Source organism: Mesoplodon densirostris, chromosome 6, assembly GCF_025265405.1.
Source record: "Mesoplodon densirostris isolate mMesDen1 chromosome 6, mMesDen1 primary haplotype, whole genome shotgun sequence".
NCBI classification, from domain to species: Eukaryota; Metazoa; Chordata; class Mammalia; order Artiodactyla; family Ziphiidae; genus Mesoplodon; species Mesoplodon densirostris.
Window position 1 is genome coordinate 44,499,060 of NC_082666.1, and position 13,092 is coordinate 44,512,151.

At 34.2% G+C, this 13,092-nt stretch overlaps 1 protein-coding gene across 3 annotated transcripts in view; it reads left to right on the forward strand.

Moving 5' to 3' along the window:
* GKAP1 (G kinase anchoring protein 1) overlaps nucleotides 1–12,697 on the forward strand; it is a 90,794-nt gene extending 78,097 nt beyond the window's left edge. For all 3 annotated transcript variants that reach the window (XM_060101753.1, XM_060101754.1, XM_060101752.1), the window contains 5 exons: nucleotides 1,389–1,490; nucleotides 4,984–5,047; nucleotides 8,762–8,832; nucleotides 9,340–9,417; nucleotides 12,404–12,697. In XM_060101753.1, the coding sequence (XP_059957736.1) occupies nucleotides 1,389–1,490; nucleotides 4,984–5,047; nucleotides 8,762–8,832; nucleotides 9,340–9,417; nucleotides 12,404–12,451 (363 nt within the window). In that variant the 3' untranslated portion in view covers nucleotides 12,452–12,697. The remainder of the gene's footprint in view (nucleotides 1–1,388; nucleotides 1,491–4,983; nucleotides 5,048–8,761; nucleotides 8,833–9,339; nucleotides 9,418–12,403) is intronic.
* The last annotated feature ends 395 nt before the right edge of the window (nucleotides 12,698–13,092 follow it).

Consider the following 13,092-nt stretch of genomic DNA (forward strand, 5'->3'; position numbering starts at 1 on the left):
AGGCTCTTTCCTGCCTCAGGGCCTTTATATCTACTGTTCTTTCTACCTGGAAAGCTCTTATCTCCCTCCACTTTTTACTTAGCCAATTCCTACCCAGTCACTCAAGGTTCATCTTAAGGGTCATGGCCTCAGAGCTTCCCTGATCCACCAGGGAATAATCCACATTATTCCCTTTATAGCACTGTGTTTCTTTTTGGCATTGCTTAAACCTTGGTTTCTAATTGCAGCATTTCTTTATGTAATATCTGCCTCCACCACTAGACAAGTCCCATGAGGGCAAGAATCTTTTCTGTTCTGTTCACCGTTGTACACCCAGCACCCAGCATAGGTGCTCAGTGAGTATTTTTGGAATAAAATTGTTGCTACATTACACATTAGATATAGAGAACCAATATATATTCTTATGGAAAGTATGACTTTGGGTTGATTTTTTTGCATTTAAATTTATTTATTTTGGTGTATGTTACAAGATGGCAGGCATTTAACTTGATTTTTCCAGTTAGCCATTTGTCCCATATACTACCATTATTCTGTAATTCAGCCTTTTCTCACTTCTTTAAAATACCATAGTTAGTTATATTATAATAAATTCTTGTGTCTTAAATCTTTCTGGACTTTCTTTTCTGTTACATCGCTGTGTCAACATAGGTGCCATGACATGCTGTTTTAATTATTTTTGCTGTATAATATATAATTATCTGGTAGGCAAATTCTACTGCATTAACTTTTTGTTTCTATCCTGTATTCTCTCAGGTAAAGTTTTGACTATCTCGCTAAGTTCCAAAGAACAAAACTCTATTGAAATTTCTATTGAAATTTTATTGAATGTTCAAATTAATATTTAGTAATACTTAGTTTTCCTATCTAAAAACATGCTTTGTTCTGTCCTTTTCAATATTTTATCATTTATTGATCCTGAAAATTACTGAATTTTATTCTTAGGGATATTTTTTATTGCTGTCTGGAGAAAATGTTTTTTCTAGTTATATCTTCTATGTGTTAATTGCTAATATAGAGAAAAACTTTTTGTTTTTTTGCATTATTTATTTCATATTTTTCTCATAAGTTTTCAATTCTTTTAGGTTTTTAAGATAGACTAATAACAACTTGTCAGAGACCACTTTAGTATGTTTATTCCAGGATGGAAATATCATTTCAAAGCCCTGATATTGTTCTAGGTTACGTTTGTAGTTTGAGATTAGGCATAAATATCTTATTTGCTTGTACTGTACATAATTACATTTATAAAATTGAGTACAAGTGGAAATTTAGTCAACAGTTTAGGTTGCTTTAGAAAATGAATTAAAATTTGGACCTTTCAAAAAGGATATTGTAAATCAGAATTGGCAGAACTGTCTTAGTTCTAAAATGGTGTTTTCCCCCTTTAGGAAGTAGTTCTAAAAGATGGAAGAATTGAAAGACTAAAGTTGGAACTTGAAAGAAAAGATGCTGAAATCCAGAAGCTGAAAAATGTGATCACTCAGTGGGAGGTTTGTATATATTTACTGTTGTAAACTAAAATAATTCTATAAATTTGTCCATTTTCTGTTTTTATTATATTGAAATATGTTTAATATTTGATTGATAGAAATATTTCTGCTATTTAGGTTTTTTTAACTCATATATAATCTGAATGATAGTATATTCTTATCATAGTAAAATACATATAACATTAAATTTGCCATTTTAAGTGTACAATTCAGTGGCATTAAGTACTTTCTCAGTGTTGTGTAACCATCACCACTATTTCCAGAACTTTTTCATCATCCCAAACAGAAACTCTGTACCCATTAAACTCCCTATTTCCCCTTCTACTGCAATCCTTGATGACCTCTAATCTCTGTAAAGTTGCCTATTCTAGGTACTTCCTATAAGTGGAATCATATTTGTCCTTTTGTGTCTGCCTTATTTCACTTGGCATGTTTTCAGCATGCATATCCATACTGTAGCACGTATCAGAACTTAATTCCTTTTTATGGCTGAATAATACTCCACTGTATGTATATACCATATTTTTTGTTTGTCTGTTGATGGACACTTGCACTGTTTCCACCTTTTGGCTACTGTGAATAATACAGTTATGAACATTGGTGTACAAGTATCTGAGTCTCTGCTTTCAATTCTTTTGGTATATACCTAAGAGTGGAATTTCTGGATCATATGGTAATTCTATGTTTAACTTTTTAAGGAACCATCAAACTGTTTTCCATAGCAGCTGCACCATGTTACATTTCCACCAGCAATGAACAAGGGTACCGATTTCTTCACATCCTTGCCACTTGTCATTTATACAATTTTTTTTAACCACAAACCTATTACTCTCCTTTCTTAGGCTTTTAAAAAAATCTCTTATTCATCTCAAGTATCATTCTCTTTTTGAACTAATATTTATTCACTCAACAATTATTTGTTGAATGCCTGTAATAGGCCAGCTGCTTTTCTGGACCCTGTGTATGTAATAGTGAAAAAAAGTCAAGTTCCAGCCCTGCTGGTTCTTATATTTCCCTTCCTCGTCTACTCATACCTTTAAGAATTATCCCTGTTAAAACCTTTTTGAACTGCACCCACTTCTGCCTTAGCTTTTGCTTTGTCATTTATATTTTCTTTGGCTTTGAGCACTTACCATGTGTTAGGCACAGTGAATACAAAGATGAGTTAGTAAGAAGCTTACAGTCTAATGGAGAAGATAATCATGTAAATAATTGCAGTACAATGTGGAATTTGTGATTGAGATCTGACAGAGTGCCCCAGAAGCCCAGAAACAGGAATGAATCCGTTGCAGCTACTGAAAATTGGTAAAGGTTCCACCAAAAAAAAGATAGTTTTTCCAGATAGAACAGTGCATACAAGGCATGAGAATGGTAGGAAATGCATTGTTACTGACGTTTAGAGAAATGCGAAGTTGTAGAAGGTGAGATTGGGGGTGTTAGTTGAGGTCAGTATTTGAAGGCATTTGCATTTTAGACAAGGAGAGGGCAGTGAAGGCTTTAGAAGGGAACTGACATGAGAATTGTTTTGTGGAAGTTAATGCACGTAGCTGAGGCCTGGAGTGAAGACTGTCTGGTAACAAAATTAACAGGTACTGAGTGTAAGAGGAAGAACACATTTTGAACTGGTTTGGGGAAACGGAACTAATAGATCTCGTTTTGGACATGTTGAGTTTGAAATGGCTGTGGATGCAGGCATAGATGTTCAGGATGTTGAACATCTGTGTTGGACACATTGGAGTCACACCATATGTGCGTTTAACTCTGTGTTCTCTTTTTCATGAAGTTAAAAATACTAATGAGGGCACTGTATATTTCATATGTTCTTTATTATAAATTGCACAGTACTAGGATTTTATACTCTTATGTTTTCATAGATACATTTACTGTTCAGGATTGTAAATGCAAAACTATATGTTTTTATTGCAGTATAAAGAATATTCAGGGTAATTTTGTTCATTTGCAATTTTTGCTTTATGAGCTGGCTTTAGGGCTTGAAGACTAACTAAAGACATGCTTCCATATACACTGATCTGAACCTTGGAGAAAAGGCTTGAGCTAAAGATAGAGTTTGATGAGATATTAACATTGATTGAAACCCTGAGAGTGAGAATTTCATAGTGGATACAGTTTTATATTCCCAGTAGATATATTTCTATATTCATAGTGAATATAGTTGTAGTTGACCGTATTTGTTTTCCCTCTTCATATTTTTATGTTTCCATCTGACTTATCTCCCTCTTTCATTACTTAGTTTCTCAAAAGTCCTACTCCCTTTTATGTTTACTTCTTCCATTCAATGTATTATTGTCTGCAGTATTACTCAGTAACATTATTGATTTATCCTCAGCAATTTACTGGACAGAGTATTTAGTAAAAGTCATCTCTTGGACTTAATTTAAAATACATCAACTTTGTTTTACAAGAAAGATTTTTGAATCTGGTAACTTCTGTACGTATCTTTGTACATGTTGAGAGAAGAAATGACAAGTTTCTTATATTGATCTGTTTTCTTTACCTGACCTCTTGTATTTCTATAGTTACTAAATATATTGTTTTCTCTTATTAATGTATTAAATATTTATAAATATTTCAGTGTGTGCTATAAGACATGTTGAATAAGAGTAGTGTAGGGGAAAAATTCCCTGGAATATGGATGTTAATGTGGGAACACAATTCCAAAATTGTTTGTAATGTATAATTGTGTCATTCATGTAGTTTGAAAAGAAGCTAAGCCATTTTTTTAAAGTTGAAAAATAATTGAAAGATATTTCCATAAATTACTAATTCATTTCAGCCAAAATGTAAGTAATTCAAAAATTACTTTAAAAATATTTAGTTAATGAAATAACAAAAGATTAGTAAAGCCTTAACTGAGCAAATATAAAACTGTGCTGTATAGTAACTACTACACGTGGTGTGAAATTAATACACTACATGGGTTTTAAATACATAAAAGTAAAATTTTAAATTTATATATATAAAAATTAAATAAAATAAAAATTGTAATTAAATAAAACTAAATACAGTTGAAAGTCATTTTCTCAGTAACACTGGCCACGTTTCCAGTAGTTAGCAGCCACATATTGCACAGTGGCTGATAAAGAACAAATACAGAGAGTTCTAGTATAGTACTGGTATAGAACTATGAATCATTTTTCTTTTTGTTTTCATATAATTATTTTGAATTGTATAAGGATTTTATTTGAGGAAGAAAAGAAAGACTCTTCAGGAAAATTTAGTTTTATTCTGAGTTTTCTCCACTTTTATTCTACTCTTCTTAAATACAGTCACCTATAATATTGATTTGTATTATTATACGAGGGATTTAATTAAGTAGTAGACAGTTGTGAATACATTTTCCTCCATCTTTTTTCTTTCCGAAGTAATTTATGTCTTTGAGCAAGCCTAGATTCATAGCTCCATAAATTGGTAGTAAATCATTAATTATATCATTTACTTTTTAAAAATTAAATCTTTTTTCCTTGATTATTAGGCAAAGTATAAAGAAGTAAAGGCAAGAAATGCACAGTTATTGAAAATGCTTCAGGAAGGTGAAAGTAAGTGATTTCTGTGTTTTTAGAATTAAAAGTTAATCTTAAAAATATTTGAAGATAACTTTTCAAGATATATGATTTATTAATTCAACAAAATAAAAAGGTTTCCCAAAAGGATACAAACTGGATTATTGTTGATAATTTTATTATTACAAGTCTCTTTTGCAGCACCTTAGTATTGCACAAGTTTACAACTATTCAGCTAAGAAACTCTTGAAATTTCAATTCTTATAAATTATTGGAGTACATTTAGAGGGAAAACAAGAAAACATTTGCTTAAGGTTCTGTTTATTAATTATTAGAGGAGAAGGCCTGTCATGATTTTAGGTTTTCTTTCTACCCCTCCCCCCGCCCCCCCGCCCCGACTCTTCATACTTTTGCTGCCACTCTAAACTTTTGGCAGTAGATTACCAGCAGGAAGCCAAGGAAATCAATCAAAAAAGATTAGAGAGGGCTTCCCTGGTGGCGCAGTGGTTGAGAGTCCGCCTGCCGATGCAGGGGACAGGGGTTCATGCCCCGGTCCGGGAAGATCCCACATGCTGCAGAGCCGCTAGGCCCATGAGCCATGGCCGCGCCGCTGAGCCTGTGCTTCTGGAGCCTGTCCTCCGCAACGGGAGAGGCCACAGCAGTAACAGACCCGCGTACTGCAAAAAAAAAAAAAAAAAAAAAAAAAAAAAAAAAGATGAGAGAATAACATTAGTAAAGTTGATGTTATATGAAACCCCCCAAATCAGTTGCATTCCTGAATATGAATACCTAGTGACGCTAACCTTGAAAGCTCTCTGAAAATTTTCCATTAATAACAGAAAGGGAAGCGTGTATTAAATTTGCAAAAGAAAATGAACCATAAAAGACATAGAGAAAGACATGAATAGATGAGAAAGCCTTCTCAATAGACAAAATTAAGTGTAATAAACAATTTCCCTGGTTAACAAATGTTAATGAAATCCCAAATATAGCTCCTGTGAGTACCATATAGCACTTGAGAAGTTATGAAGCTCACCTTAAAGGATAAGTAAACAAGATACCCCAAATTGTTTCAAATATGAAGATACTGGGAGTGGAATTGTCCAACCAAATATTTAAACTATTAAATAACAGTTATAAAACCCAGAAATCATGTCCAGCTGAACAGAATATATATAGTCTTGAAGTAGAGTCAAACATTTTTTGTAACTTTACGATTTTTATAATGTAACTTCACTGTTACAAGCTTAACTATGATAAAGTAGAAGTTAAATAATAACGGGAAAAGGCATTATTTGAACAATTAGATATCAGTGTCCTGAGATTAATTTAGATATGCATGTCACTGAGCTCCATGTGGATCATTTAATGAATAAAATGATGAAAATAATTGTTTACAAGATATATTTCTGATTGAAGAAAGTAAGGGTATCATTGAACATTGGATGTATGATTTTTTTTTCTTTTGTTTTTTGCAGTACGCGGGCCTCTCACTGTTGTGGCCTCTCCCATTGCGGAGCACAGGCTCCGGATGCGCAGGCTCAGCGGCCATGGCTCACGGGCCCAGCCACTCCATGGCATGTGGGATCTTCCCGGACCAGGGCACGAACCCGTGTCCCCTGCATCGGCAGGCGGGCTCTCAACCACTGCGCCACCAGGAAGCCCTGGATGTATGATTTTTAAATACCTAAAAATAAAGTAATATTCCTTAAGGAAACATTTGTGAAAAGTGAGAAAATTAACTGATAAAAACTCTCAAAAATAGGTTAAAGGGGCTTACCTGGTGGCACAGAGGTTAAGAATCTGCCTGCCAATGCAGGGGACACAGGTTCGATCCCTGGTCCAGGAAAATCCCACATACCGGAGAGCAACTAAGCCCGTGCACCACAATTACTGAGCCAGTGGTCTAGAGCCCACGAACCACAACTGCTGAGCCCGGGTGCCTAGAGCCCGTGCTCTGCCACAGAGAAGCCACTGTAGTGAGAAGCCCACACACCGCAACGAAGAGTAGCCCCCGCTCGCAGAAACTAGAGAAAGCCCACGCGCAGCAATGAAGACCCAACAAACCAAAAATAAATTAATAAATTAAAAAAATAGATTAAAAATGGCTACCAGTAAATAATATCAGTGTCCATACTCCTTACTATAAGTAGTCCAAGTAGAACAATTTTATACAGGACCATGACATGAAAAATATAGTACGTTAGAGTTTACAAACTCTAGCATTTATAATATAAATGCAAATACAGTCAGTTATGTTATAGTACAACATGTGTTCCTAAAAATCACTAATCTCTATAAAATCATACAGTTAAAACCACAAAGTTTATGGGGAAAATGGAGTTAGGAGCATACAATACTCAAAAATTTCATCAGTGACACATTAAAAAAAAAAGGGAACCTAATAAAACAGTAACAGTTTTATACATGTTAAAATGGTTGAACACATAAATACTATAATAAATATGGCACTTTACTTTGAAGACAACCTAAAGTTTGCTGTAGAAGTAAGTTTCAGAAGGGTTTCAGCTTGTGTATGTTACTGTTAAGTGATGGAAGGATGGAAAGTTGGTGTGGTTCTTGACACAGTGTGCTGAAATAGCTGGTAGATATTTGAGGTGTGTGAGTGGGTGCAGTTTTCTTTGTTCATGAAATTGTGCTTAAGCATTAAGTACACAATTCATGTTATGTTCATGTTGTTCCCCGACGTATCAATCTCTTTGAAACACAAAACAGCATTATAGGAAAATTGACTGTAGTTAAAATATTACATAATTGTTAAAAAAATCACTAGTTCTCAGTGAGTGCGTTTAATTCTGAGGATGGAGGAGTAGAAAGTATAATTTGTAAAAGTTCCCAAGTTGATTCTTAAGGGACTGTGATTTGTTTCTTGACACAGCATCTCACCTTAGTGCATATCATATTAAACTATGAAAAATAACTTCGAATGACAGAGTTATATTGGTGGAGCTGTGGTGATATCAGTACTCATATATTTGGACATTTCCTCCTTTACTCATTTTATTAGTTTTACCTCGTCAGTCTCTCCTAGCTTTTCAAAGTTGAAGAATTAGTTTTTCATGTATTAGCCTTTACCATAGGTTAAGTAAATTGTCAGCCATGTGGAAATTTTTAAAGCTTAGGGAACACAGAGGCCAAAGAATAGATCTCTTGCTTCCCCCAAGAGGGAAAAACCTCTAGACAAATGAACAGTTCTGAGACCAAAGATGTTATATGATTAACTGTGCTCATATGAGCTAACACTTATTTGGTATACCAGTGCTTTAATGGTATGAAAAGTCATATAAAAATAATTCTTGTGGGCCTTACAATATGCACACCTTGACAATTTAACAAAACAAAACAAACAAAAACACTCTACATTGTTTTTAAAATCTTGCTTTAAGATTAGTCGAGGCATTTTAAAGTTGTTTTCCCTATGTGAAATATTTTATTTTCTCTGTCCTTGTCCTTTTTAGTATAAATGGAAAAAATTAATCTTTTGTCATATCTGTACAATTAATATTTTAACACCACAGAAATGTAGAATTTCCAATAAAAGCTGCTGTGGTGATAATGATCAGAATTTACCAGTGAAAATTAAGAGGTATATACAGGGTCAAGGAATACATTAAGTCTGAGGACAATTAATCTTTGCCTGACTGCATTGCTGTCTTGGTTCACTAAAAGTATTGTTAAAGTATCCGAGTGATTGACAAGATTATACTGCTGTTTTTCCTTTTTTGTCAGTGAAAGATAAAGCAGAAATACTTCTGCAAGTTGATGAATCACAAAGTATCAAGAATGAGCTAACGATACAGGTAAGAAAAACTATATATAGGACTGGTTATATTAAGCTGTTCTTTAGTCCTGAATTATGAAACATGACTAAACAAAAACACAGCCCATCAATACTGCAAACCATACTTCATTATTATTATGTAATAGAAAATGATTGAAAATTCTGTTTACTGAACTGAGGGAGGTATGTATGTCCTAAAGAACAGGAGAAGATAAGGTTGTATTTTAGTTGATGTGGGCTGAATATAGAGATAGAAAGGACAGACAGAACTTATCCTGTTCATGGACTTGATTTTCTCCCCTTCCCATCCTTATTCTTTGGTCTTGTCTTAGAACAACAGTGAGCTTGCCCTACGTATCTTTAATATACAGCTGAATAAAATGCCTAATTGAAATTGTTTGTGAGGAGAGAGGTTCTCTTCTAATGCTCATGAATCTCATAGTCAAAAATCATCGTGAATAACAATTAAGAGTATTTACCAAAAAAGACCAAAAAAAGTATTTTTTTATTGAATATTTGGTTATAGGTAACTTCACTTCATGCTGCGTTAGAACAAGAAAGATCTAAAGTGAAAGTATTACAAGCAGAATTAGCCAAATATCAGGTATGCCTTTATAATTATGAAAGTGTTTTCATCACAAATAATACATTTGGAATAGGTATATACATGTGAGAATAAATGTACTATTTTATTCTTAGACCAAAATTTATTCAGCAAACATATTGATAATTTTGTTATTATTGGTTATATAATTTACATCGTAGAAAATGTTAAGTTTATTCTAGACATTGGTATATACAGCAATAACTAAAGTAACTCAAAAGACCTTTGGTACTACATAGATGATGTGAGGTATGTGCCAGTGAATCATATTGAGGGAAGGTACATAATGACATTTATCCCATTATATAATAAGTTTGATCACTTGCGTACAGCAGTCTCTCCTAGATATCTTCATTGTAAAGATATCTTTCCCTCTTTGTAATTAATAAATAATAAATAATATGTGAAGTTATAGTTTAAGATTGTGTGAATATCCTTTATTTATTTATTTATTTATTTATTTTTTTGCGGTGTGCGGGCCTCTCACTGTTGTGGCCTCTCCCGTTGCGGAGCACAGGCTCCGGATGCGCAGGCTCAGCGGCCATGGCTCACGGGCCCAGCCGCTCCGCGGCATATGGGATCCTCCCAGACCGGGGCACGAACCCGTATCCCCTGCATCGGCAGGCGGACTCTCAACCACTGCGCCACCAGGGAGGCCCAATATCCTTTATTTTTACCCAATGATTTTAGCATCCAGATTAATGATATTTTTATCAGTTATTATTTTGGTAGTTGAAAAATAGTGATTTTTCTAATTCTATCATTTCTTCTGCATTTACAAGACGGCATTCAGCATTTTTTTCTGGGTGAAGCAGTAAACAATATCAGGGCTTTGTTTCAATATATGTGTATATGTATATGTGTGAATATACACACACATATATTTGTATATGAATACGTATGTGTGTCTTATGTCATGATATAAAATGAGTTAATTGATGTGGGGTCAAAAAAGTTCGAAAGCCACCACTGGTGGCCTAGAGAATATAAAAGTTGTTTAGCTCCAGCTTTGACATGTCATCAATCCAGGAAGGAAGATTCCCTTTGCCTGGGAAGCTTTGAAAAGGATCTTTGAATTATTATTATTTTTTTAAAACTCTTGTTTAGAAGAAAGGTAAGAGTTTTAAGCTATATAACATTGGTACCTCTGTATAGTGGGCATCTACCTTGTAGAAGGTTTTTTAGTAAATTTATTTTTTATTTCCCTGCTATCAGGAAATAAATCTTATTTTTAACACCTGTCATTATACATCTCAAGTTTCATATAACCTCTTCATACTTTTTTTTCTCTGAATGAATCTTTGCAAAACTTTTATTTGGTCAGGAATGAATGACAGCATTCTTATACTTGATTTTTTTTTTTTTTAAAGAAGGTTGGTTGTAGACATGTTTTTGAACACCAAGAGGGAGGTTATGGGCAGAAAAAGGGTGAAACAAACAAAGAGAAACTGCCAACATTATTAAATGGGTCTGGGTTCCATGTGCCCTTGATATAACCGCCACTCTAAAAAACGTGCTTTCACAGACAAGTAGTTCCCAAACTTGGCTGATCATCAGAATTTCTTGGGAACTTTTTGATTGTTCAGCCCACTACTAATTATCATAAGTAAATAGGCTGGGACAAAGTCTAGACATCAGAATTTTAAAAATATTACTACTTAGGTGATTCTAGTAATTAACCAAGTTTGAGTATCATTGCCATAGTTTATAAAAATGTAGAAAAATTATAAAATTATTATAAATACATCAAACCATTATTTATGGTTAAAATGGAGGGTAGAATAGTTATGGATGATTAATTTTTTTTTTGTACTTTTGTGCTTTCCATATTTTTTAAATGATTATTTGCTTTTTGAATCAGAGTAAGGCAGAAAATGTTGTTAAAAGTAATTAATGAAAAATACTTCCTGTCTTTTAAGCCACCTTTCTCTTTCTTTGGCTCAAGTCAAATACCATTGATGGCATTTCATTTGGAGGAAATTAAATACAGATTTATATATGTCACTGAGCAAATATGAAAAGTATAATCTTTTCAACCCACTGATGAACAAAATCAGATTTCTAATGCTGTCTTATATGAACAAAAGTATACAGAACTTGAATTAGAAATTGAATTACCCAAAAGGGTAATGAAGTGAATCACCAAATTTGCTGATCATATGGAGCAAATTGTCTATTTTGATCAATTTTTTTTTTTTTTTTGGCTGCATTGGGTCTTTGTTGCTGCGCCCGGGCTTTCTCTAGTTGCAGTGAGCAGGGGCTACTCTTTGTTGTGGTGCACAGACTTCTCATTGCAGTGGCTTCTCTTGTTGTGGAGCATGGGTTCTAGTCACGCGGGCTTCAGTAGTTGCAGCACGAAGGCTCAGTAGTTGTGGCACACAGGCCCTTGAGCACGCGGGCTTCAGTAGTTGCGGCGTGTGGGCTCAGTAGTTGCGGTGTGTGGGCTCAGTAGTTGCAGCGCGCGGGCTCTAGGGCATGTAGGCTTCAGTAGTTGTGGCGTGTGGGCTCAGTGGTGTGGCTCGCAGGCTCTAGAGCACAGGCTCAGAAGTTGTGGCTCACGGGCTTAGTTGCTCTGCGGCACGTGGGATCTTCCCAGACCAGGGATCGAACCCTGCATTGGCAGGTGGATTCTTAACCACTGCGCCACCAGGGAAGTCCTGATCAAAATTTTTATTTAAAAAAAAAATCTGGGACAGTGCAAATGAGCTCTAAAAAATAAGATACTGGTGATCAGACTAAGTCCAGACTAGTTCAAATAGATAACTGTTTTCTACAACCTACTTTAACTGTTTGTAAAAATAACAATGGTTATTGCTATTTAAAATACGTAAAAGTAATTTAGTGGTATGTTCATTCAAATTTGCAACAAACTCAGAAAAGAAGTTCCTTTTCATAGTCAAAAATGTTTTTGATCTCATTTATTCTTGAAAAGAAAATGCCCCCAAAATGTTATTTCCTAAATAATTTACCCTATTTTTCTTTACAGGGTGGCAGAAAAGGGAAAAGAAACTCTGAATCCGACCAGTGTAGGTGATTCTATTAGCCTTTGAGGTCAACACAAAAATTAAAACTTTCAGGGTTTTGCAAAAATGTATATATTTAATGCTGTGCAACTGCTGAACTATGCAGCTTTTGTTGAAGAAACTTAAAATGATTAGCTCACTAATGGTTTATAATTTTATGTCCTTTTGGCTTAAAGTGAAAAGAAGAAAAATAGAATTCCAGCACAACTCAATGATTATTGTTTACTATTCGTACTTCTTATCACTTTAGTTTTTCATCAGTCAATAAAATTAATTTACTCTTCCATTAATGTTTGATTTTTTTTAAATTTCAGAAACAGTGTGAAAGTATTGTTTTTGCTTATAGCACAATTTAATTGGATTTAAGCTCAGTGAATATTTACTCAGCACTTTGTGCATGCTAAACCCTATAGAACATACAAGATATCCTCAAATGGCTTATGCTCAGGGGAAGTAGAAGGTGGAGGTGGGTAATGACAACAGCAACAAAAAATTACCATACATATTAGAATGTGATATCACATTGTTTGGAAATTGAGAAAACTTGCATGAGATATTGGGTTGGCCAAAAAGTGCCTTCGGTTTTTAAGTAAAAAATAAAAGATGCATTTTTCATTTTCACCAAGAACTTTATTGAACAATGTATTCACCC